The 27,709-nt window shown below is 35.6% G+C and overlaps 1 protein-coding gene across 1 annotated transcript in view; it reads right to left on the reverse strand.

The window, feature by feature from the left end:
• LOC150098254 (OTU domain-containing protein 7B-like) overlaps window positions 1-27,709 on the reverse strand; it is a 235,979-nt gene that overhangs the window by 166,711 nt on the left and 41,559 nt on the right. Inside the window, exon 3 of the mRNA XM_090406289.1 lies at window positions 24,401-24,643. Coding sequence (XP_090262415.1) covers window positions 24,401-24,643 — 243 coding nt within the window. The remainder of the gene's footprint in view (window positions 1-24,400; window positions 24,644-27,709) is intronic.

Consider the following 27,709-nt stretch of genomic DNA (forward strand, 5'->3'; position numbering starts at 1 on the left):
ACTCGGAGCTACTCTAATATGCTTAAAGTACATATTTACAGCAGTTCATCTGAAAGCATCAGTGCATCTAGTAAAAGTTCAAGGGAACAATTATTATTATTTTTCTTTTAAGTAAAAACATCTTCATTATTCTGCTGAGAAGCAAAAGGAAATGCCAATCATCCTCACTTTTTTTAATTAACTACCTGATCTGTTCTTCTCTTAAGAATTCATGAAAATAGTTGCAGCCTTTTTGATGAGAAAATAGTTAGATCAACCTTAGATTTGTAAATCCTAAAAATCCTAATTTTTACGATTTACAAATGGTTCTTTAAAAGTAATGCAGGAATGTAAATCCTAAAAATCCAAATTTTTAGGATTTACATTCCTGCATTACTTTTAAAGAACCATGGATAGCACCTACAGTTTGAGTTCTTGGTTTTCTCAAAAAGTCATGTCAACCAGATAACTTCACTTTCTTTGTACTCATTATCTTCTTCAAAGTTCACAATTTTAATAAATTTCATATAGAAAGACTATTAGAAATATGAACAACCATTATAAACTCAACTTGATGAATAAAATATATATTCTCTCAAACAGCTGTATAGTTATCACTGTTCTAACATGTAACTCATAAGCATTTCTCTTTCTATGAAAAACTTCATAAAGAATTATCCATTATCAAGTTCCAAAAATTCTCTCTATTCTTCTAACAGTTGTTTTCCTAATAAGCATCAATAATGACCACTTGAAAACTTAATTCTTTTTATTTCTACAGGAAAGATTTCAAATGGAATTAGCCACAGTCTCAAGTTGTCCATACTCCAGAATAAGTGATAGTTCTGTTTCGGTCATGAAGTGAGAGCTAAATGTTTTCATCATGGAGATTCACTTGAAAAAAAAAAAACACTGAAATCTCACATTTTCAGTAAAAGAAGTTTTTTTTACTTATCTTAGATATTATAAAAACATCAAAAAACATTAAATTACAATTCTTATTTCAGATACATGAACTTATAATCGAGTGAATTTCTGTGAGCACAAAATTATTATTACTATTACTTTTAAAAACAATTAATTATGCTTGTCTCACAGTATATATGCACTAAAACGAAACCAGTTCAGGACAGAAATTTAAACTCTTATATAAAGGAAAAAATGTCTTGGGGGGGGGGGGGTAGCTTTAGGAAAACATGAGAAATCAAAGGATAGAGGAAGACAAAATGAAATAGGAGAATAAAGAGTTGTTAATAAAAGGCTTGGAACGGTACATTTTATGGATGTTACCAGCAGCTGCTTGTGTTCTTCACAGTGCTTACGCCGTTAGGGATGAAACCATAACACAGCTGATGCTGCTGTTTTATTGGTTTTTTATGATGCATCATAAAAAATTAGCATGTGGTAAGGTTGTCTGCAAGGATAGAAAAATCAGAACTCCATTGTGGACACAGGAAGTTAAAGATGAAGTGAAAGAAAATAAGAAAGCATATCAAAAATTCCTGGCAAATAAGTCAGCTTGTGCTCTTAGAGAATACAGAGACAAATGTTAGAAAGCTAAACACTGTGTAAAACTAGCTAAGCAAAAGTCAAGGGAGGACTTTGGTAAGAACATAGAAAATAAATATCAAGAAGCTGGCAAGATATTCTGCAGGTTGTTGAAGAAGCTTAGAAATGGAGGAAAGAGTGCTATTAAAGGAATTAGAGATGATAAAGGTGACATGAAAACAGGTGAAAAAGATATCCTTGAAGTATGGAGTAATTACTTTGGGAAATTGCTAAATGAAACAAGCAGTGATAGCACAGTGGTAAAAAAAACACTCAACAGGCATACAGTCAGAAATACATATCCATACTTGAAGTAGAAAAAGCAGGAGTAGATGATATTCAACCAGAAATGCTGAAGTATGGTGGTATAAAAAGTCTTACAGTGGCTGCACTGCATAGTTCAGAAGGCCTGGACACAGGGACGAATTCCCGATGATTGGAGTAGAGCTCTCACAGTGCCCATATATAAAAAGGGAAATAAAACTGAATGTGAGAATTACAGAGGCATTTCATTACTGAGTGTTCCTGGTAAGAATTATGCAAGTATACTTGAAAAACGGTTGAGAAGAATTGTAGAAGAAAAGCTTGGTGAAGAACAAGCTGGATTCAGGCCAAATAGAGTCTGTCAGGATCACATCTTCACTTTACGACAAATAGTTGAGAAATCATGGGAATATAACAAAGATCTGTATTTAAGTTTTGTCGATCTGGAAAAGGAATATGACAAAGGGCCAAGAGAGAAGCTATTCAATACACTACAGTTATATGGTGTCAATGGGGCATTATATCAAGCAATACTTAGTCTTTATTTGAGTTGTAAGTCAGCAGTTAGAATTGAAGGAAGTACAGGAAGATGGTTTAATGTTAAATCTGGTGTGAGACAAGGATGTACATTATCCCATCTGTTATTCATTGTCTATATGGATCACGTTATGAAGGAAAGTGGTATTAAACATGATATCAAAATTGGAGATGTTAATGTCAGCTCTTTGCTTTATGCAGATGATGTTATTCTTCTAAATAAATCCACTACAAGTCTGCAAGATTCCTTAACTAAATTGAATAACTGTTGTAATAGATATGGTATGAAGGTCAGCAATAAAAAGACAAAGACAATGAAAATAGGCAGAATCTTTGAAAATGTCAACTGCATTGTGAACGGAGAACTTGTGGAACAAGTAAAACATTTCGCCTACTTAGGCACAATTTTTAGTGAAGATGGTAAATTAAATATGGAAATAGAAAACAGAAACAATAAAGCAGGTATAGTAGGAAGTCAACTGAATAAATTCATATGGAATAAGAGAGAAATTAGTCGGAACACTAAATTAGCTGTATACAAGACAGTGTTCAAACTAGTTTTAACTTATGGATCTGAGAGCTGGGTCAGAAGTAAAACACTTGACCAAAGACTAGAAACTGCAGGTATGAGATTGCTGAGAAAGGTTAGAGGCACGAACAGATGGCATCAATGGCAGTATCATATTAAAAATGAGGATATTAGGAAAGAACTTGACATTGTCAGCATCCGGGAATGCATTAGCAGAGCTAATCTTAGGTGGTATGGTCACTTAAACAGAACGGGCGAAGAAAGATTAGCAAAACAAGTGTTCTCTGCCAAGTTGGCAAGAGAATGACCCAGAAGAAGACCAAGATATACGTGGATTGATACAGTACAAAGCGCCTTAGATGATAGAAATATAAGATCTGATAAGTTGGTAATGATGTAAATTTTTCATGTAGTACTATCATATCCTGTACACCCCTTGAGAATACATGGCAGGAATTTGATGATGATGTTGGATCCAGAGAGTACTGGATGTTGTTAGCTAGCAGACTTCTTAGTGGCTATTAAAAACTTCAGTCAATATAAAAAATGCACCTTTAGTAGCATTTCAATTTTAAGTAATTTAATGCAAATTCTACTGCATGCAGCTCAGTAGTATAGTTCCTATCTTGTGGAACGATGCAATTAGATATTATGCTCTCTAGGAAAACAGCTGTAGATTATTCTTGAGACTCTGATTTCAAACCTTCTGTACAGACCAGTAGAGAATCAGAGATATTCTGCTCTGAGTATCTGAAAGAGCACCTAGAGTGATGGATGGAATGATTAACCATTCCATGGTTGCACACGGGAAAGTTGCATAATGGAATGCAGCCATGCCATGGTAATAGTGCATTTAATCGTATTCTTGCAGCATTGCTTACTCTGCTATGTAGTGCTTGTAGTAATGTTTTATTCACAAACCAAAGGGACATTAGACAGGTACTGCAGAAATTTTCTTAGTGTGGTACAAAAATAGTTGACTACGTAGGACTATAAGGCAGGGATTTTATTTTGATAATGCATCTATTCTGACACCTGATGATACCAAAGTGACAAACATGATTCATTGGCTTCAACATAAAGAATAGGTCATGTTCTAAATGGTCCAGTTGCAGTTCTGCATGCCATGCCTGATGGTGGATAGGATGCAAGCATCCAAGCATACTAAAAATAAATAAATCAGCTAATGCCTTTTATTCCCTATCTAGCTTTTGGAGACTGAGTGCACAGTTCAATCTCCACCGGTAGCCAATCAGAGATAGCTGGCCGATGTCTATCACTAATTACAGGTGGCTACTGATGAAGAGACCAGCAAACAAGATATGTTATTGTCTGAAATAATGTGGGTACTATGGTCGATTTAATTGAGTTTATAGGACAAAAAACCCGAGTTTCTGAGGGGAAAAAACAGCTAGCCCATGCCAGAGATCGACTAACTCGGGAACTGGTTGAAATGGGATTAGAAAAAGTTCCTGCAGTCGGGGACTAGCCTTGAACCTAGGTCTAACTTCGAGCGGCCAAGAGTAGAGGACGCAAGAGCCTCTTCAACTGAGTTATACAGGCTCCTATCCAATCATACTGTTTTCTATAAATTAAAGATATCAAGAAATTATATACTTGGTTTAATCCTTTATCCAAGTGTAAGCAAACAAAGTTTGCACCTTAAGTATTTTCAGGACTGGGACAACTCATATATAGAGGCTAACGACTTGACATTATTTGCCTTAATATCTCATAATGCAAAGCAAATATCCTTACAGACATTATATATGTCTGTAAGGGCCATTACCCAGACCAGTTTCGACCTTCATTGAGGTCTCATCAGTTGGAGCCAGACCCAGAGGTGATACTGAGGTTGAAGTAATGCATCATCATCATCATCAAATTCCTGCCATGTACCCTTAAGGGGTGTAGAGGATATGATAGTACTACATGATAAACTTACATCATTACTAACTTCCTATCTACAATTTTCCTCCAGATCAGTCTGTTACTTGTCAAGACTCCAATATTATCAGATCTTATATTTCTGTCATCTAAGGCACTTTGTACCCTATCAAACCACCTATATCTTGGTCTTTCTCTGGGTCGTTTTCCTGCAAACCTGGCAGAGAACACTTGTTTTGCCAATCTTTCCTCGCCCATTCTGTTTAAATGACCATACCACCTGAGATTAGCTCTGCTAACGCATTCCTGGATGTTGACAATGTCAAGTTCTTTCCTAATATCCTCATTTTTAATATGATATTGCCATCTGTTCAAGCCTCTAACCTTTCTCAGGACTCTCAATACCCGCAGTCTCTAGTCTTTGGTCGAGTGTTTTACTTCAGACCCAGCTCTCAGATCCATAAGTTAAAACTGGTTTGAACACTGTCTTGTATACAGCTAATTTAGTGTTCCGACTAATTTCTCTCTTATTCCATGCAAATTTATTCAATTGACTTCCCACCATACCAGCTTTGCTGATTTTGTTGTCTATTTCTATATTTAATTTACCATCTTCAGTAAAAATCGTGCATAAGTAGGCGAAATGTTTTACTTGTTTCCCAAGTTCTCCGTTCACAATGCAGTTGACATTTTCAACAATTCTGCCTCTTTTCATTGTCTTTGTCTTTTTATTGCTGACCTTCATACCACATCTATTACAACAGTTATTCAATTTAGTTAAGGAATCTTGCACACTCGTAGTGGATTTATTGATAAGTATAACATTGTCCGCATAAAGCAAAGAGCTGACATCAAATCTCCAATTTTGATATCATGTTTAATACCACTTTCCTTCATAATGTGATCCATATAGATAATGAATAACAGAGGGGATAATGTACATCCTTGTCTCACACCAGATTTAACATTAAACCATCTTCCTATACTCCTTCAATTCTAACTGCTGACTTACAACTCAAATAAAGACTAAGTATTGCTTGATATAATGCTCCATTGACACCATATAACTGTAGCATATTGAATAGCTTCTCTATTGGCACCTTATCATATGCCTTTTCCAGATCTTTGTTATATTCAAATAGAGATCGTTGTTAAATTCCCATGATTTCTCCACTATTTGTCGTAAAGTGAAGATCTGATCCTGACGGCCTCTATTTGGCTGGAATCCATTATGTTCTTCACGAAGCTTTTCTTCTACAATTCTTCTTAACCGTTTCTCAAGTATATTTGAGAAACGGTTAAGAAGAACCGTTAAGAAGAACTTAACCGTTTCTCAAGTATATTTGCATATATCTTATCAGGAACACTCAGTAGGGAAATACCTCTGTAATTCTCACATTCAGTTTCATTTCCCTTCTTATATATAGGTACTATGAGAGCTCTACTCCAATCATCAGGAATTCGTCCCTCTGTCCAGGCTTTCTGAACTATGCAGTGCAGCCACTGCAAGATTTTTTTACCACCATACTTCAGCATTTCTGTTCGAATATCATCTACTCCTGCTGCCTTTACACATTTGAAGCCGTTGATGGCTTTTTCTACTTCCAGTATGGATATGTATTCCTGACTGCATGCCTGGTCAGTGTTTTTTTACCACTGTGCTATCACTGCTTGTTTCATTTAACAATTTCTCGAAGTAATTACTCCATACTTCAAGGATATCTTTTTCGCCCATTTTCATGTCACCTTTATCATCTTTAACTCCTTTTACAGTACTCTTTCCTCCATTTCTAAGCTTCTTCAATAACCTCCAAAATATTTTGCCACCTTCTTGATATTTATATTCAATGTTCTTGCCAAAGTCCTCCCATGACTTTTGTTTAGTATGTTTTACAGTGTTTAGCTTTCTTACATTTGTCTCTGTATTCTCTAAGAGCACAAGCTGACTTATTTTCTAGGAACATTTGATATGCTTTCTTCTTTTCCTTCACTGCCTCTTTAACTTCCTGTGTCCACCATGGAGTTTTGATTTTTCTATCCTTGCAGATAACCTCACCACATGCCTCTTTAGCTGAATCAATCAAGGTTTTCTTCAAGGCTTGCCACCGAATCTCTAAAGTTTGGTTCCTGTTCTCAAACGCTTTCATTTTTTCTTCAATAATCTTTCTGTATTTTAGTCTACAGTTCATCTGAGAGCTGCGCAACTTTTATTCACTTTAAAACTTTCTTACATGTTATTCTTTTCAATATAAAATTCAATTTTATCCTGCTCAAGACTAAATAGTGATCACTTCCAATTTCAAATCCTCTGTACACTCTAGTGTTCTGCACAAGGGAGAAAACATCACTATCAACAATAACATTGTCAATGAGACTTTTCTTATTTCTTTCCTCTTCTCTCCATGTGAATTTGTGCACATTTTTATGTTGAAACATGGTGTTAGTAATAACCAGTCCATGTCCTGAGCAGAAATCCACCAAATATTTTCCATTATTATTAGCTTTGGTCTTTTCTCCAAATTTTCCCAATATATTTTTGTATGTCTGACAATCATTTCCTACTCTGCTATTTAGATCCCCAACAAGTACCAATTTTTCCTTTTTCACTGTGTCAGATGCTTTCTCTAAAGCATTAAAAAATTCCTCCTCTTCTACCTTAGTAGAACCTTCTGTGGGACCATAGGCACAAATAAGCCTGGTCGGTTTTCTGCATTCCTTTAAAGGCGATGTGGAGGTCTCCTCTCAGTTATACAGCTTTGACCCTTAAGCACCCCGTATAATGCAAAAGTCATATTTTTATATACGAGTAACCAAAAAGATGTCACATCTTATTATTAAAATATTATGGATTAGAGATAGTTGTTAGAAGTTTTTCTGCTTGATTATACAATAAATTAAAGATACCAAGATATTATATTCTTGGTTTAATCCTTTATCCAAGTGTAAACAAATAAAAATTTGCAAGTGAAGTAACATCACGACTGTGGTACTTGTATATAGAGGCTACTTGTATATAGAGAGGCTAATGACTTCTAATGCAATTAATGTGAAGTCATCAGCCTCTATATAGAAGTAGCCCAGTCATGATGTTACTTCACATGCAAATTTTTATTTGCTTACACTTTTATAAAGGATTAAACCAAGAATATAATTTCTTGGATCTTTAATTTATAGTATAACCAAGTAAAAAACTTTCAAACATCTTTCTCTAATCCAGAGTATTTTAGTAATAAGGTGCGACACTTTTGACTATTTGTATATGGAAATATGACTTCTGCATTACTTCAACCTTGATATCCCTTCTTGGTCTGGCTCTCACTGATGAGAACTCAATAAAGGTCAAAACTGATCTGGGTAGTGGCTCTTTCCATAATGCATACCGTTATACATGTCTATAAGGATACTACGGAAATTAATGTGAAATCATTAGCATCCATATACAAGTAGCCCAATCAGGATGTTATTTCATGCAAAAATTTTTATTTGCTTACTTAGATAAAGGATTAAACCAATAATATAATTTCTTGGCATCTTTGATTTAGTCTTTTTAAAACTTGTTTATGTACTGTTCTTTTCAATGTTTTTAGTGACACTTTTCTGTCTTTTCAATGACAAATCCTCAGTATACTCTTGTATCTTGAACCAACATGAAGATATCACTATCAACAATGATGCATGATGTATTAACAATGAGGCATTTTTTATTTCTTATGTCTTCTCTCCACATGAACTTGCGCACATCTTTATGTTGGAATATGGTGTTAGCAATGATTCCTGAAGCAGAAAATATACTTCAGAAATGCAATATTAAAATTGTAATAACATAACAATAAGTTGAAGAAATTAGACTATTTTAAATCTAAAGTCCTATGTGGGGGTTCTTCCTTAGCTGTTGGATAGTAGACCGAAGAATTAAAGTTTCAAAAAACTCTTAGGAGATTTAACACAACCATATTTATTTAGATTAGGGTGTTATTTTTGAAATCTTCTGCAGATTCTAAATTTTCTAAAGGAGTCTTTCAAGTTTGTGTATGATGAAGCATAGCAGTTTTATTCCATTGATCCTGTGCAAAGTATCCAAGGCATGGTAAGCTAGAACTGACTACAATAGTTGTGGCTGCATATGTATTTCTTGTGTGCTCAGTAAGGTGGATGCTGGTATATCTCCCATTTTGACCATAATATGATAAGTTGCAAAAACAAGGACTCTTGTAAACACCTGGAACAAAAAGGGGAGGATGTGGATCCTTAGGAAAGTGAAGATGAGAAGCCAGCTTCACATGACATTTGAAAACAGTGTAGAGATTATATTTCTTTAAAGTTCCAGCTATTTTTCTGAGGTGCCTAGAATATAGGAAATAGTGAGAGCATTAATGTAGTCTGTATGTTGAAAGGGTTGTAAGAAAATAGCATGAATGGCTAATTTGTTGATCTTTTTTTTTAGCATTGTAATCACTTGATAGGAAGGTCTGGTGAATAAAGGAGAGTTTAGTTGTAAAGGAACCTGTGCAGAATAGAGGCTCTGTTGACAAGGATTTTGATGACACTGTATTGTTAGGTGGGGGAAGGTTTGTTTCCACTTATGTGGGTGAGATACATAAACTGAGAAAGAAAGGGTGCCATTCAGCTGACGTGTGATTATGGTATCTAGAAGAGGCAGGCTATTGTTATTTTCTTTTACTATGGTAAACTAGATTCTGAGGTGTTGGCTGTTGAGGTGGAGGAGAAAGGAATCTATGTGTCTGAGCCATGTGGCCAAATAGAGACCACGTCATCAATATATCTTAGCCAAATAAAAGGTTTTAGAATGGTAATATTAAGAGCATGTTTTTCAAAACTATATATAAATCTGCGATAGCAGGGAAGAGGAGAGAATCCACAGATCCGCCTTTTGTCAGTTTATAAAGTATTCTTTCAAGATAAGTAACCGGAAAGGATGGCTTAGGAAAAAGCATTTAAAAGGCTTCCAAAAATGTCAAATCTAGGCCTCCTGAAGTTATAAAAAAAAAAAAAAAAAAAAAAACTTCCACATTTTATACTCCCCCACCCACACTCCCCTGAATATATGCATATTCATAAATCTAATTATCCTCTCTATCCCATAGTAAATGCTGCTGACTCCCCTTTATCCAAGTGTAAGCAAATAAAAATTTGCAAGTGAAGTAACATCACAACTGGGCTACTTGTATGTTGAGAGGCTAATGACTTCTAATGCTAATGATACTAAGGCAATTAATGTGAGGTCATTAGCCTCTATATACAAGTAGTCCAGTTGTGATGTTACTTCACACACAAATTTTTATTTGCTTACACTTTTATGTAAGCAAATATCATAGGCTTCCAAAAATGTCAAATCTTGGCCTCCTGAATTTATAAAAAAAAAAAAATAACTCACACGTTTTATACTCCCCCAAACATATGGATTGCCTAAAATTCATAAATCTAATTACCCTCTGCTGCTGATTCCTTTTCCTTTAAATTAGCCAAACAGCTTGCTAAATCTTTAATCCTGTTTATTAGCCACATTTCATCATATATAAAAAAATTCCACTCATTACAAATCTTCAATTCAAAATGTAGTTTTAACACAATAATGATATCATGGTGAACTTTGATGTCCCTTATTTACAAGTATTCCCTTTCTGACATTGTAAATTTATTAAAAAATGTCCTCTCCTCTCCATGTACATTATTCATCTCTTTAATTGTGCCATCCATACTGGTTTCAAACCAACAAGCTAAGTGTTCAAATTCTGCAATGGGCATGACTGTTTGTGATTGTCTTTAGATAGGAGATGAATTTTATCATTCACTGTGAGACTACTACCCTATTTCTTGGTCTAAAATAGCTTTAAAAAGTTCCATGTTTGGTTTCTATAGCAGAGTTTCCAGATTATGTAAAAATAAATGAAAATACAAAGTATACAGTCAACAAAAAAAAAATAGGAAAAAAAAGTTTTCAGCTCACCTCAGTACTGTGTACTATAGGTTAGCAACCTTTCATGGATGAGAATCCATAAAAAAAAATTATGAAAACAAGAAGTAAAATATCTGAAAGAGATCCTATTTAAAAAAATATATATATATATTACAGGTGAGTATAGCATGATATCTTACAGAAAACACCTATTGAGATCCTCATGATCAAGAAAACTCTTGAAATTTCAAAGGATTGTCAACTGTCTATTACTTTAGTGGATGGAATAGCTTGGACACAATGTAAATTTTTAAAGCCCATTCCTGCTGTTACCTCACCCCCTTAACATGAGCCTAGATCTCAAAACGCTTTGTGGCATTCCTGAATTTCAAGAATTTGTGGATAACCCAGTCTCTCCTGCTTTTTCCTATGAATCATCCATTTAAAAAAGCAGTAGCTCTGAAAAATTACTCTTACTCCATGTCTTTCCAGATGATTATTTTACTAGTAACTGCATAGAAATACTTTATACTCGTGTTTCATTATTTATTACAGCACAGTGCTGTAAACAGTAATTTTATGTTATAATTTATACACTGTATTTCATTATAAACAAAAGTAAAGTTAGTTAAAATTATAACAAAATAGACCTACACATTTTGGCATATTATGGCATATTAATTGTCAACATATCCTTATGATTCGTATAGTGATTTCTGACTTACAACCTTTTCAACTTATGGCGGGATCATTGGAATGGAACCCAGTCATAAGTTAAGGACCGATTGTATTCTCTCAGAGTGCATGCTGAGTTACTAGCCAGGAACTTTTGATATGCTTTCTTCTTTTCTTTTCTTGACTGCCTTTTAACTTTGTGAGTCTACCATGGAGTTCTCATTTTTCTATCATTGCATACACAGCCTCACCACATGCCTCTTTAACTGAATCCATCAATGTTTTCTTCCACTGACTCTCCCAGGTTTGGTTCTTATTTTCACAGTCTTTCATTTTTTTTCTTGAATAATTGTGCATTTCAGTCTACAGCTCACCAATGAAAGTTGCTTGCCTTTGACTGTTTTTAAAACTTTCTTATACACTTTGCAATATGCCATTCAATTTTATCCTGATCAGAACTGAATGGCGATCACTTCCTGTTTCAAGTCCCCTGTATACCCTGGTGTCCTGAACTAGCAAGAAGACACTGCTATCAATCAACAATAACATAGTCACTGAGACTTTTCTAATTTTTTGTGTCTTCTCTTCATCCATGGAATTTGTGCACATCTTTATGCTGGAACATAGTGTTAGAATTAAAGATTTAGCAAACAGTTTGGCTAATTTAAAGGAAAGGGAGTCAGCAGCAGCTACTGTGGGATGCAGAGGGTAATCAAGTTTAAGAATTTTAGGCAATCCATATATTTGGAGGAGTATAAAATGTGTGAGTTTTTTTTTTTTTTACAAATTCAGGAGGTCAAGATTTGACATTTTTGTAAGCCTATAATATTTGCTTACATTGCATGTGAAGTAACATCATGACTGGACTACTTGTATATAGAGGCTAATGATGTCACATTAATTGCCTTAGTATCATTAGCATTAGAAGTCATTAGCCTCTCAATATACAGGTAGCCTCTATATACAAGTAGCCCAGTCGTGATGTTATTTCACATGCACATTTTTTATTATTATTATTATTATTACACAAGACCTCATGGAGTCAAAGACTCATCTAGGAGGTCCGTTTATCTCACACACATCTCACCATACCGTCTTAAACACATTCAAACTCCTTGCAGACACCACACTCTCAGGCAAGGCATTCCAATCACTCACAACTCTGCACGAAAAAAACCTGCCTCTCACTCCCCTACTCACACCCTCTTTATACAGTTTTCAGGGATGACCTCTGGTTCTCCCCTGATCTCCCACTATTCTCTGTAGAACTTCTCCACCACTGATCCCATAACAACCCCTTACCAACCTGTAGGTCTCCATCATATCTCCCCTCTTCCTTCTCTCCACCAGACTCTGCAAATTACATCTTTTCAATCTTTCCTCATACTCGACATTCCAGAGGTCAGAAACTATCTTAGTCAGTCGCCTTTGGACCCTTTCCAACATCTCCTCATCCCCCTGAAAACCAGGTGACCAAATCTAGGCACAATAGTCCATGTGTGGCCTAATCAAAGCCCTATACAATGGAACAAGAATCTCCCCACTTCTACACGTCAGTGTCCTCTGCATCATTTCCAGAAGTCTTTGTGTTGTCTTCACAATTTTGGCAATGTGTCCCCCAAATTTCAGATCCCCATCCACCACCACTCCCAGATCTCCCATCTTCTCCACCTCCAACAATATACTCTCACCAAGCATAAATTCTGCATCCCATCTTTGTTTTCCAAATTTTAAAACCTTACATTTTGCAACATTGAACTCACATCCCCATTTGCTTGCCCAATCACTCAATTTATTCAAGTCTTCCTGCAAGGCCACAACATCTTCACTACTCTTTATGGTTCGTCCCAACTTTGCATCATCTGCAAACAACTGAATATCTCCATCCAAATCCTCGCCAATATCATCAATATACAAGTTAAATAGCAATGGCCCTAAAACAGACCCCTGAGGCACTCCACTAGTGACTTTCCTTTTCCTGGATATTGCATCCCCATACACAACTTGTTGATACCTATCAGATAGCCAGTCTCCAATCCAATGCACTAATCTAATATCCAACCCCATCTGCTCTAGTCTGACTGTCAACTTATCATGAGGTATTCTATCAAAAGCTTTTGCAAAATCCAAGTATATTACTGTGTATCCTTCTCCTCTGTCCAAGGAAGCAGTCACTTTATTGTAATAAGTAAGCAGATTACTAAAACATGACCTCCCTTTAGCAAATCCATGCTGTCCATCAAAGATTATACCATTGTTGTCAACCCAACTCTGGATCCTAGTTCTCACAAGCTTCTCCAACAACTTAACCACAACACCTGACACACAGATAGGCCTATATTTGATGCTTGAGTTTGATCACCTCCTTTATGAAATGGCACAATCTTGCCCTCCTTCCACTCTTTAGGAACTTGACCAAGTGCAAGACTCGTATTAAAAAAATATGTCAAGGCAGGTGTCAACTCTCTGGCACATTCCTTCAGAATACGTGGTGATATATTATCAAGTCCCACAGCCTTATTAACATCTAGTTTGCTCAACCTCCCCATACACCTCTTGCTCACTTAAAGTCAGTCTCTCCTCCCCATCATCAACTGCTCTTAATCTCTCCATGAAGTCACTTTCACAAGATTGAAAGATCTTTATGAACTGCTCATTAAGTATCTCCACCACACATTCTGCAACAGCCTTTATACCATTTCCTACAATCAATGTCATCCTTCCATAATCATTCTTTCTTTTGCTGGCTACATATCGAAATAGCTCCCTAGGATTCTTTTTGGCTTCATTAGCTAACTGCTGTTCATACCTCTCTTTAACTTCTCTCATCAACCAAGTCACCCTCCTTGCCTGGTCTTTGTAGACCTCATGAAATTGGTTACTTCCACTACTCTTATGCTGCCTCTACAATGCCCTTTTTCTCTGTATTGCATGCTTAATCTCTTTATTCATCCATCTCACACCTACCTTGTTTAACCTTCTCACCCATGGTATACATTTAGACATTGCATCTACTAAATAGTTTTTGAAAATCCCCAAGCTGCATTGATCTCTTTTCCAGCTAACTCCTCATTCCATGCTACACCTGCAAGATGTCTCCTGAGCTCTTCATAATCACCCCCCTTGTAGTTCCACATATACTCTTTTTTCACAGGGATCCTTGCACTGCTGGCAACCACCCAGGTAATCACCTCACGGTCACTTTCACCAATTGGTGGATGATTTGACACCTCATTGACAATTACATCCTCCGATGAGATGATCAAATCCAAGACCCTTAATCCTCATGTGCCCTCTGTTACATACTGGCTGAGGTAGTTATCCCTCAAAAACTCAAGAAACTCATTTTCTTTACTTCCAGTTGTTATCTCTTCATTCCAGTCTATATTGCCATAATTAATATCACCCATAATGATCACCCTTTCCTTATTTGACTATACATTTCACTATCACCACCATCCATTCAATTTTATCCTGCTCAGAAATGAATGGCGATAACTTCCTGTTCCAAGTCCCCTGTATATACTGGTGTCCTGAATTAGCAAGAAGACATTGCTATCAACAATAGTCACTGAGACTTGAATATAATTTCCTGACATCTTTAATTTATAGTATCACCAAGTAAAAAAAACTTGCAAAAAGAATTAAAACTGAGCAGCTTTTACAGATAAACTGTAAATGTTTAGAAAATGCAAACAGTTTGAAAATAAGAACCAAAACTTGGAGTCTCGGTAGCAAACTCCAAAGAAGATACTGCCTGATTCAGCTAGGGAGGTTCCTTTAAGTTCTTGTGTCCACTGGACACAAGAAGTTAAAGAGGCAGTTCTGGAAAAGAAGAAAGCATACCAAGTTGGCAGATGCCTTAAAAGAATACAGAGAAAAATGTATGAGAGTTAAGCTATGTGTAAAAGTAGCAAAACAAAAGTCAAGGGAAGACTTTGGTAATAACATAGAAAATAAATATTATGAAGGTGGCAAAGTGTTCTTGAGGATATTGAAAAGCTTAGAAATAGAGGAAAGAGGTTACTGTAAAAGGAATCAAAGATGATAAATGTGACATGAAAACTGAAGATAAAGATATCCTAGATGGCTGGAATAATTACTTTGAAAGACTGTTAAATGAAATAAGCAGTGACAGAACCCTACAGAAAAGCTTCAGGAGGAATGCTGAGAGGAATACATATCAATACTTGAGGTAAAAAAAGCCATCAAATACTTGAAATGCAGAAAGATAGCTGGAGATGATATATGACCAGAAGTGCTTAAATATGGAGGTATGAAAGTTTTGCAGTGTCTGAACTGCAAAATTCAGAGGGCCTGATCAGAAAGTTGAATTCCAGATGATTCTAGTAGAATTCTAATAGTTCCCATCTAGAAAAAAAAGGGAATAAAGCTGAATGTGAGAACTGCAGAGGAATTTCTCTAATTAGTGTTATAGGTAAAATTTACGCTTTTCAAAACACTACGATTATATGGGGTAAATGGAACATTATGCAGAGCAATACATAGTCTATATTTAAGCTGTAAGTCAGCAGTTAGAATTCAGGAAGATGGTTTGATGTAAAATCAGGGGTAAGACAAGAATGCACATTATCTCCACTCTTATTCATCTATATGGATCACATTATAGAAGAAAGTGGCATTAGGCCTGATATTAGAATTGAAAATATCAAACTTAACTCTTTGCTTTATGCAAATGATGTACTCCTAAACACATCGAGTCTCCATAATTCACTAACTAAACTGAATAACAGCTGTAACAAATTTGGCAAGAAAATTAATAATAAAAAGACCAAACTATGAAAATAGGCAAGAGCATAGAAAACTTCAGCTACATTCTACAGAACAAGCAAAATATTTCAGCTATTTAGGCACAGTTTTTAGTGAAGATGGCAGGTTAAATCTGGAAATAGACAGCAGCATAAGCAAAGCTGGTATGGTGGGTAGCCAGCTGAATAAATTTAAATGGAATAAGAGAGAAATTAGCCAAAACACCAAACTAGCAGTATACAAGACAGTGTTCAAACCAATTTTAACTTATGGATCTGAGAGCTGGGTCAGAAGTAAAATACTTGACCAAAGACTACAGAGCAGATATGAGAGTCCTGAGAAAGATTAAGGGCATGAACAGATGGCATCAATAGCAATATCATATTAAAAACGAGGATATTAGGAAAGAACGTGACATTTTATCATTCAAGAAGGTGTAAGTAGAGCTAATTTAAGGTGGCATGGCCTCTTAAATAGAATGGGTCAGGAAAGGTAACAAAATAGGTGTTTGATGCCAAGATGGCAGGAAAGACAGTGTTCAAACTATTTGGAGGAGTATAAATTGGAGGACTGATTCAGTCAGAAGTGCTTTAGAAGCACAAAATGTCAGATGTGACAATATTGGAGTGTTGACAAGTAATACACTAATTTGGAGGAAATTGAGGATAGGAGACTAATAAAAATGTAAACTTAATCATGTAGTACTGTCATAGCCTGAACAATTATGAGGGTACATATCAGAAAATTATGATGATATTAATTATTTTTGTGTGCTGTATTCATTCCATTAAATGTAATTATGAGCATAAAAGCACCTAAACTTCAATATGCATTTACCTGGTAGGAACCTGTGACGTGGCTTTCTTCTTTTCCAGGACTGCTTCTAACTTTCTAATTCCATTATGGAGTTACGATTTTTCTATTCTTACAAACAACTTCACTCCATAGCTGAATAAATCAATGTTTCATTCCATTTGAAAATAAGACTTCAAGGAATGGTTCTTGTTTTTGAACTCTTCCATTTTTTTTTTAAATAATATTCATATACTTGAGTCTACAGTTTGTAAAACCTTGGCTTTAATTCTTTTAAAAATATTCTTACATATTTTTCTTTTCAATATAATATTCATTTTTATCATTCTCATCTCATTTTCCTTTTACTCTTTTGCTTTGCAGTGTCGAGGATTTATTAATCATCGGACCTAAACCATTCACAGGATAAGGTGGTCAGTCCTATGCCCTGGTGTATCCTATGTCCTGTAGTGTCAAACCTATGTCAAACAGCCTTGAGTTCTCAAGGCCGGTTTGTCAGCTTTGCAGGATGAAAAACCCCAGGATAAACTGGGGAAGAAACCCTACTATCCATGCCCAAGACCGGCTAACTTGGCTATGGCTGAGGAAGATCCTTCAGCTCCTCATGTGACCGATGGGAATCGAACCTAGGACACTCCTTTCCCAGGCATATGGTTGCGAAGTGCACAGCCACTAGGCTAACTTCCAATTTAAAATTCCCTATATACACTTGTATCCTGAACTAGTGTGAACATATTACTATTGAGAATAATATAATCAATAAGACTTTTTTTCTATTTTCTTGTGTCTTCTCTTTGTATGAATTTGTGCACATCTTTATGTTGCAATATGGTGTTAGTGATGACTGGTTCATGTTCTGAACAGAAATCCAGCAGGTAGCTACCATTATCATTAACTTTTCTCTTTTCTCCAAATTTTCCCAAAATATTTCTATATGCCTGAGATTCATTTCCTACTCAGCTTTTTTAGATCTCCAACAAGGACTAACTTTTTAAATTTTTTTTTGTCAGCTACCTTTTCTAATGACTCAAAAAATTCCTTCAATTCTACTTTATGGGGACCTGTAAGACCATAGACATAAGTAAGTTTTCATTGACAAATCTCTGTTTATATATATATATATATATATATATATATATATATATATATATATATATATATATATATAAACTGGAAGGAAGGAAGATCACATGGCAGGAAGGAAACAGAATTTATATGCCTACTAGGAGATAATTACTTAAGGCAGCATGTGATGGAGGGGACTAGGGTTGGGATAGTATTGGACCTGGTCACATTGCCTCCGATTGGTGAAAGTAACCATGCAGTCTTGACTTGGGAGATTGTAAAACATGAGGAATACTCTGTCAAGAAGGGGTCTATGTGGAACTACAAGGCAGGTGATTATGACAAGCTTAGGAAGAAACTTAAATCTGTGCCATGGCATAAAACACTGCAGAGTAAGGATGTTAGTAGTGCAAAGGATATGGTTAAGGGTCATCTAGAGGAAGAAATATTAAATTGTATACCTAAGGTAAGAAGGGTTAATCAGACAGAAGTTAGATGGATGAGTAATATTATTAAGCATGAGCTGCAGAAGAAGAAAATGCTGTGCTGTGGAGGATATATAAAGAGAAAGGTGACTAGCATGGCAAGGAAGGCAAAATTAGATGATGAGAAGAATCTAGCTGAGCAGGCCCAAGGAAATCCCAAAGAATCCTTTCGTTATGCGGCAAATAAGAGAAAGCCGAGTAGATAGACTTATGTGTTCGTTACACATGTTGAATTGGATTTAAACGGTATTGATGTGAACACAGATTGATAAGAAAATAACTATTTATTAAAAAACTATTTATTTATTTATTAATAAGAAAATAACTATTTTGGAATCAACAGAAACCTTAAAACATACTCCAAACCTTAACAAGTATGGCTATATAAATCTACCAAAGATCTGGGAGACAGTCAATCCTAAGACCAAATTAATATTTATTTTTATTTTATTTTTTTCACAACTTTGGACTACTATTTTTCAAAACTACTTAGATGGCACTGTATTAGGCCTTTATTCTTGTGTTGTATGCTGCAATTACTTATACTAGCCCCAATGTTACACCGGAGTGTAGTTGTCTCGCATTTGTAACAAACTTTGTTTGTGTGCTCTGAAGATGCTGGATATAATACCAGCAAAATATTAGCTTTTAAGTTTATAAATAGTTATTTTCTTATCAATACCATTTAAATTCAATTGAACATGTGTGACAAACACATAAGTCTATCCACGTGGTTAAATATTCTTCACGGAGATAATATCGTATGCAAGGCACGACAATACGGTAAGTGGAAAGTAAAATTGGTGCAGCAACTGAACTAGTTAGCCTTCTTAAAAAGGTGCCGAGATACCAATTTGATACCAAACTGTATATAAATTAAGAACAAGTTTCACTCGGCCAAAGCCCAATGTAATTATAAACGAGCGAGTTTAGCACCATTATGGGAACAAATATATGCTACTTGTCGAGAACTTTCAAAAATAAATTTGTCCATCAGTGAGATATACTACCTCACTGATGGACAAATAGTGTCCATCAGTGAGATAGTATATCTCACTGATGGACACTATTTGTATATATTTGTATATATAGGTATTGTGTCAGATAGTATATCCTACGTGATATACTATCTGACATTTTGAACCCGGAGCTATGGGATATCCTGGATAGAATCTCTGACTCTACAGCCAACAAACAATTCGCTGAAGTTAAAAACCGGCACCAGAAGAAATTTGAAATCCTCCGGCAATGCAGCGGCCGCAATTACATCAACATGGCATCGTTGTGAACTTATCATCATTAACCTTAACCAAAGAAGCCATGAGTGCATTAAGTCGTGGACACAATTGTGCCATTACTCCTAAAGAAGTTCCTAAAACCAAAATAATGGTGTCCGTTGGACGTGGAATATACGACCTGCCTCCAGCAATAGCCAATAATATTAGGTTAGATGTGGCCAATATCCTAATCCATTCTAAGATTCCCAAAATAATATCCCACATAAAGAAATAATAACCACATTACAATAACAAAATCAGACAAAGGAAACGCAACTGTAGTAATGGATATAACAGAATATGAAAGCAAAATATACGCACCTCTCCAAGACCGGTCAACATATCAAATTATAGATCGAGATCCCACCAACTCACAAAAGAACAAGGTGTGCAAGTTATTGAACAAAGTTACTTCCTGGCCAAAAGAAACAGTCAACAAACTCAAACCCTTTCACGTTAAAACACCCAGAATATATGCAGCTCCAAAAATTCACAAACAAGGTGCACCTTTGATAGCATAAACAGTCCTACAAATAAACTAGCTAAACATTTAGCCAACCTACTAGCCACTTGCACAAACAATTCTCCCTCTTTTGTTAAAACTTCTACCCACCTAAAAAGTATTTTAGAAAACCACATCTTAAATAGTTCAGACCTAATGGTGAGTTTTGATATCACCTCATTATTCACTAATGTACCATTGACTGAAACACTTAACTTACTAAATTCACAATTTCCCCCTGATATATTTCAGCTATTTAAATTCACAGTACAGGCAGGTTATTTTACATTGAAAGGGAAAATATACAAACAATTAGATGGGACAGCTATGGGATTCCATAGCTGTCCCATCTAATTGGCTTTATCCAGGCTTTAGCCAACTTCTACATAGAACATCTGGAAAAGCTAGCTATCAACACAGCCACTCTCAAACCTAGTCTCTGGCTACACTATGTTGATGATGTGTTTGCTATTTGGCCACATGGCCCAGGCACAATGAATACATTTTTAGTGCGTCTAAATAGCCTGCACCCTAAAATCCACTTTACAATGGAACTAGAAGCCAATGACTGCCTGCCCTTCCTGGATCACACATCTTCCAGAAGGTTCCTTATCATTTTCTGTTTATAGAAAACCCACACATACAGGGAGGAGATATTTACACAAATAATCACACCATCACTCTTCTCAACAATATGGTATCTTAAAAACACTAACCCATAGAGCTAGAGCAATCTGTTCCAATGACATTGCTCTCACTGCTGAACTTTCTCACCTGCGTCACACCTTCCTAACCAATGACTATAATCCCCATAAGATAGATAAAATACTAAATGCTACCCAGAAATCCCCCCCCCCACTATCTACCACAGAAGGCTACAACGAAACAATCACCATCCCATACATTAAAGGCACATCTGAAAAGATATCTAGGGTGTTTAACAAACACCAACTGCGCACCATAGTTGGTGTTTGTTAAGCACCCTAGATAAACGCCAACTGCGCACCATATTTAAACCTTATGTGAATTGGCAACTCTCACCCTTTCACCTAAGGACAGATTCACTTCTTTATCACATCCAGGAGTCTATGAAATGCCTTGTTCTTGTAATTGAGCCTACTACAGACAGACAGGAAGAACTGTGGACATCCACCTCAGTGAACACAAAAAAATATATCCGGCACTTTCACTATGGCAAGTTGGGTCTGGCAGACCATGCTTTGGATACCCCAGCAGAAAGGATTAATTGGCAAAAAACAAAAGTACTGCACAGAAGCTTCTACAAGTCAGAGAGGTTGTTCCTGAAATCAACAGAAGCCTTAAAACATCCAATATCCTTAACAAGTATGGCTGTATAAATCTACCAAAGATTTGGGAGACAGTCATCCTAAGACCAAATTAATATTTATTTATTTATTTTTATTTTATTTTTTTCACAACTTTGGACTACTATTTTTCAAAACTACTTAGATGGCACCGTATTAGGACTTTATTCTTGTGTTGCACGCTGCAATTACTTATACTAGCCCCACTGTTACACCGGATTGTGGTTGTCTCGCATTTGTAACAAACTTTGTTTGTGTGCTCTGAAGATGCTGGATATAATACCAGCGAAATATTAGCTTTTAAGTTAATAAATAGTTATTTTCTTATCAATCTGTGTTCACATCAATACCGTTTAAATCCAATTCAAATAAGATGAATAATGACTATGGAAGATTAACCTTAATGAGTGACGATGGTCACGAGGAGACAGAAGCAAATAAAATAACTGAGTTACTGAGTGACCACTTTGCAAGGATATATCATCCTAGTGAGGTTACTGCTTTAACATACGCAACAGACACTGATGTGGGTACAGAGGTGGATGAATTGGAGGTTCTTAGGATAGGATATTGCAGAATCTCAATGTAAATACAGCTGTGGGATGAGATGGGATATCAGCTAGGGCAATAAAACCTGGCTCTGACTAAGCTCTTTAAGTCTTAGCCCTGGTAGAGTTCCAAGGGAGTGGAAAGAGGAGAAAATAACTGCAGTTTAGAACCTCCCTTGCATAAGGGAGGTTCTAAGACTGCAGTAGCAAATTATAGACCAATCGATATCTCAGGCATGGTAGTAAAAGTTCTAGAAAATTTGGTCAAAAGAGAATTCAAGAATGAGCAGTTAAAAACATGATACTGTATGAGGATCAGCATGGCAATGTGAAGGGTTGGTCATGCCTTATTAATTTACTAACTTTATACAACAGAGTAACTGCTGAGTTGGATAAAGAAAATGGCTGCATAATGAATTTGCTGGATTTTGCAAAGGCATTTGGCAGAATATTGCATGGAACTTTGTTACACAAATTAGAACAAATGGGGATAAACATGAACTGGTTAAGAGGATAAAAAGGGTAGCTGCCGGACAGATATCAAAAAGTGGTATAGAGAGGGGGAAGAATCGAGGCGAAAAGAGGCTACTAGGGTGTGCCTCAAGGTTCGGTGCTGGGACCATTGCTGTTAATTTGTACATAAATGATATAGGAAATAACCTGAAAGGAAATATTCAGTAGTTTGCTGATGATGCAAAATTAGGTAGTGATAGTTAATCAAGGTGATGTGGAGAGCTTGCAGGAGATTTAAATAGGCTGTTAGTATGAGCAAAAGTTGATGGGTGTCAGTTTAATGTCAAGAAATGTAAAGTAATGCATTTTAAATAAATAGATTGCAAGCCATGTATCACATTGATAAACTGTACTCCAGAAAACAGATGAAGCTAGAGATTTAGTGGTGGTGTTAGACAGAGTTAAAGTTTAGAGAACATATTGCCCATAAGATTCTTGGCTATTGAAGAACACATTAACAAGTAGAGATAAGGAAGTTATTTCTTTTTATAAGGCCTTGGTACATCCACATCTGGATTACTGTGCTAAAGTCTGGTCCCCTGGATTTCTTGGGGATGAGGAAGTGGTGGAGAGGATTCAGAAGCAAGTGACCAAGATGGTGAGTGGCCTGTGGAATGTGCCCTATGAGGATAGATTGAAAGTGTGTGGATTGCAGAAGTTGGTTGCTAGGAGAAAAAGAGAGGATACGATAGAAACATTTAAGTTGCTTAAAGGGTTTTATAAGATAGATGTAGGGGAAATATTTCAGCACTTGGTTAGAGGGACCAGAACAAGGTGAAAAGGGGAAGTCATCCCTGGAAGTTTAATGAAAATGTGGTTAGTAAGGGTGTGAGGGCCAGAATTTTTGCTTGGAGAGTTGTGAATAAGTGGAATGGTTTGTCAGAGTCAGTTGTGAGTGCTTTGTCTGCTAACTGGTTCAAGGAGAGGTATGATAAAGTGGGTCTCTGTGATGAGTATTCGGACTCCATGGAGGTGCCTATATAATAATAATAATAATTCTTAAACATAACTCTACTTGAAATTTCATGCCAATCAAGAAGTTTACTTTGTGTTTGGTGTTGAATGCAACTGCTACTATTTCCTTTCCCTGATCACTATTATCTCAATATAATATGCTATATTTATTATTTAGCAAGAACTCACCTATTTAAGATTTTTTTTGTCTGGATGACACCAATTATGTCCAGATAGTATTTCTGTAGTTCTTGTGATAGTTTAACTTCTTTTCCATTTACACTTCTTAGGTTGATGGTTCTCATCTTAAATTCTACTGACACTGAGTTTGTTCCAGTAACTGACTTCTCACTAAAATAGCAGGGGACTGGTTTAAGTAGGCAACGCTACAACCAGTATGAATCATAATGTTGTATCACATCCGTTTTTTTAACCAATACAGAATACAATTTAGTAAGTCACATCCCAAATTACCAGTCCATATCACTTGGTCAAGGTTGGACTTTAGGCCAGAAGTACTAGTCGGTTCTCTGCATTTCTTAGAGGTTATGTGGAGGCCTCCTCCCAATTATCTGGCAAGAACCTTAAGAAATCCCATGTAGTAAACTTATTTCTTTCTAATATGAAGAATTTCTAATAAAATTCAATTTCATATGCACCCTCACATTAGGTATTGATGAATTTTATTGCAAATGTGCTTCTTGCCCAGTAAGTTTTCTCAGTGCTAAAAAAATAAAAATATATTAGAAAACATCAATTATGAATTAATATTTTCATATTTCAAAGGAGAAAAAACTATACTGAATACAAACCAGGTCCATCTTCTGTTTCTATTGCCTCAGTTTTTTTAAGAATAGGTCTGGAATGCAAATTTTTCTGTGGAATATCAGGAATGGGTGCTTTTGAAAGAACAAGATTAGATTTCAAATCTAATGTTTCAGCTGAATTTAGATGAGATTTTTCAATGTATATATCACTCACTGGTACTGAACCTGGAAGAATGCCTTTCATGACATAAAAAGCTGATAAGGCTGACTGTAAATCCCACTGCTGACCTGTGAATATAAAATATACATCCATAAGTATTGATAAATACAATACTGCTATTAAATTAATAAAATTAACAGTAGCAAACTTTGAAAATAAATGTTACAAGGGATATATTTTATAATAATTTATTGAAATGACGTAGCCAATTGGCTACTTCATTTCAAAAAGGAAAAACACCAAATATATGAAATGTTGTGGCTTCATCATGTTTAATTAAACATGATGAAGCCACAACATTTCATGTATTTGATTGATTTTTTTTTTTTGTACTATTCTTTGATGTGGCCCACTTAACAGTTAGATACTGTCCTCTTCAACGAGCCTATCTATAAAATTTCCTAGGCAATATTCATCACCTAGCTTAGCTATTCAAACAAATTGTAACACATGACATTTTTTGCATCTTATCTCAGGTAAAGCAATACCTTTCAGATGATCCTTGGAACAATAAGAAAAGGGAAACAGTTGAGATATGGACTAGGTAGTACATGCTGAGGCATTTCTTGCTCCAATAGTGTTAGCAGATCCAGAGTTTGTTGTGATATAAGTGATGTTTTGGATCATTGTAACGCATTATGCTGTGCATGTGGAATATCTGATTATAGTTTCAAAATTATAATTTTTCTTAAAGTAGATAAAATGAAAAGAGATAAGATATAATTTCAATACATACTTTTTTGCTAACAATAATTTTTGTCTACTCATTACAAATTCAATTGTCTTTTTCTACAAAAATATTTAAAAAATTAATAATATCTCAAATTTAATTCTAGTTTAATTCATGTAAATTTTTTTTATATATATCAATTTTACATCTGACAATTCCCTTAGCTATAAATTTAAATTCATTAAACCGATAAATATTTAACCCATTCATTTTTTTTTTTTAAGATATAGAATAATTTATTAATGCTGTGTAAGCAACGCATTACTTAAATTTGTATTATGAAGTATTGCAAAATACTTTGATGTTTTGTAATGGAGATAGAAGACTAATACATACTTTCAGTGTCAAGGATTATTGTTATTATTCTTATTCTGTAACACCTGTCCAAGGAATCATTGAGCCAAACAAATATTAAGAACTTGTCATCTGTTACTCTAATAGACTCGACTGTATAAGTTGAGTCTATTATGCTGATTAACAGCACAATAGACTCAACTCTGGTTAACAGGAGAAAGAGGGTTGATATGATAGAGGTCTATAAACTTTTGAATGGGTGTTACAGCATTTCAAATGATGAAATTTTTCGTTATATGGAAGGCGGGGAGAGAACATGGGGGGGCATCCATGGAAGTTATGGTTGTTCTCAGTCAAGAAAGGGTTAAGAGTTAAGTTTTTCTCCCAGAGAAAGCAGTGAGTGAGTGGAATAATTTGCCCTTACGGGTAGTGAGTGCATCGTGTAAATAAATTTAAGGGAAGGTATGATAGGTGGGTGGAGTAATTTACAGCCTCCCTCGATGAGTCCTTGACTCCCTGGAGGTCTCAGATAATAATAATAATGAAGATATTATTTTTTATTATTATATTTTTATACAGACTGGACTGTGTAGAACTATTTCTTATACTTTCAGTGTCAAGGATTACTATCATTATTCTTATTCTGTGAGACCTCCAAGGAGTCATTTAGCCAAACAAATATTAAGAACCTCTCATCTATTTTTCCAATAGACTGAACTATATAATGAAGCTATTATTTTTTTCATCTGTTTTTTTTTTTTTTTTAATACAGACTGGACTGTGTAGAATTATTGAATGCATTCAGATGTATTTACAAGAATATTTTGTAGATTATTGGAAGTTTATTTTGCACTTGGTTAGACTATAATAAATTTAGTTTAATCCTTCATCTAAGTGTAAACAAACAAAGTTTGTGCCTGAAAATATCTTCATGACTGAGGTAAGGTGCATCTCCCATAATGCATACGTGTATCTCCCATAATGCAAAGCACATCTCCTTGGGGATGTGCTTTGCATTATGGGAGATACACGTATACTGCTATGCATTAAGGGAAGGGCCACTACCCAGACCGGTTTCAACCTTTATTGAGGTTTCGTCAGTGGGAGGCAGACCCAGAGTGGTGATACTCAGGCAGAAGTAATGGAGAGGTCATATTTACCTATACGAGTTGCCAACCGGTGTACCACCTTATTATTAAATGACGAGACGTCAATAAAGGTCGAAACCAGTCTGGGTAGTGGCCCTTCCCTTAATGCATAGCAGTATACATGTATCTCCCATAATGCAAAGCACATCCCCAAGGAGATGTGCTTTGCATTATGGCAAAATAAACTTCCCTCGATGAGTCTAAGGACTCCTGGAGTCGCCCAAAATAATAATAATAATCTTTCTCTAAATCCAGAGTAATTTAATAATAAGGTGGTACACCAGTTGGCAACTTGTACAGGTAAATATAACCTCTCCATTGCTTCTAGCTGAGTATCACCACTCTGGGTTTGCCTCCCACTGACGAGACTTCAATAAAGGTCGAAACCGGTCTGGGTAGTGGCCCTTCCCAGAATGCACAGCAGTATACATGTCCGCAAGGAGATGTGCTTTGCATTATGGGAGATACTGAGACAAGGAGTGATGAGAGCTTGGTCCACCTTTGCTACGAGTTGCACCACCTTACCTCAGTCCTGAAGATATTTTCAGGTGCAAACTTTATTTGCTTACAATTGGATAAAGGATTAAACTAAATTTATTATTTTGTAGACTAATACAAAAACATTATGATACATGGTGGTTTCACACATATGTGTATCTCATAAAGTATGAGAAAATAACAAATAAACATGACTGCATTATCAAAATAACAAAACTATAAAATTTTATAATGATCCGTTACTGAATTAATTCATTATTTTCTTTGTTTACATGTTATTTAATTTTGACGGTATATATCAGAACACAGAATTATAAGTAAATAATTATTTTTTTCAGTAAGGAAATACCATGAGTAGACATATTACTTACTATTATAATAACGGAATTAACTCACATAAAATATTCTTTATTCGTAGAATTTTCGCCTGAGTATCACAGGTAACTGCTATATTCACAAAGCGC

The sequence above is a fragment of the Typopeltis vanoorti genome, chromosome 16 (assembly GCF_054136105.1).
Source record: "Typopeltis vanoorti isolate ZY-2024b chromosome 16, IOZ_Tvanoo_1.0, whole genome shotgun sequence".
Taxonomy (NCBI): Eukaryota; Metazoa; Arthropoda; class Arachnida; order Uropygi; family Thelyphonidae; genus Typopeltis; species Typopeltis vanoorti.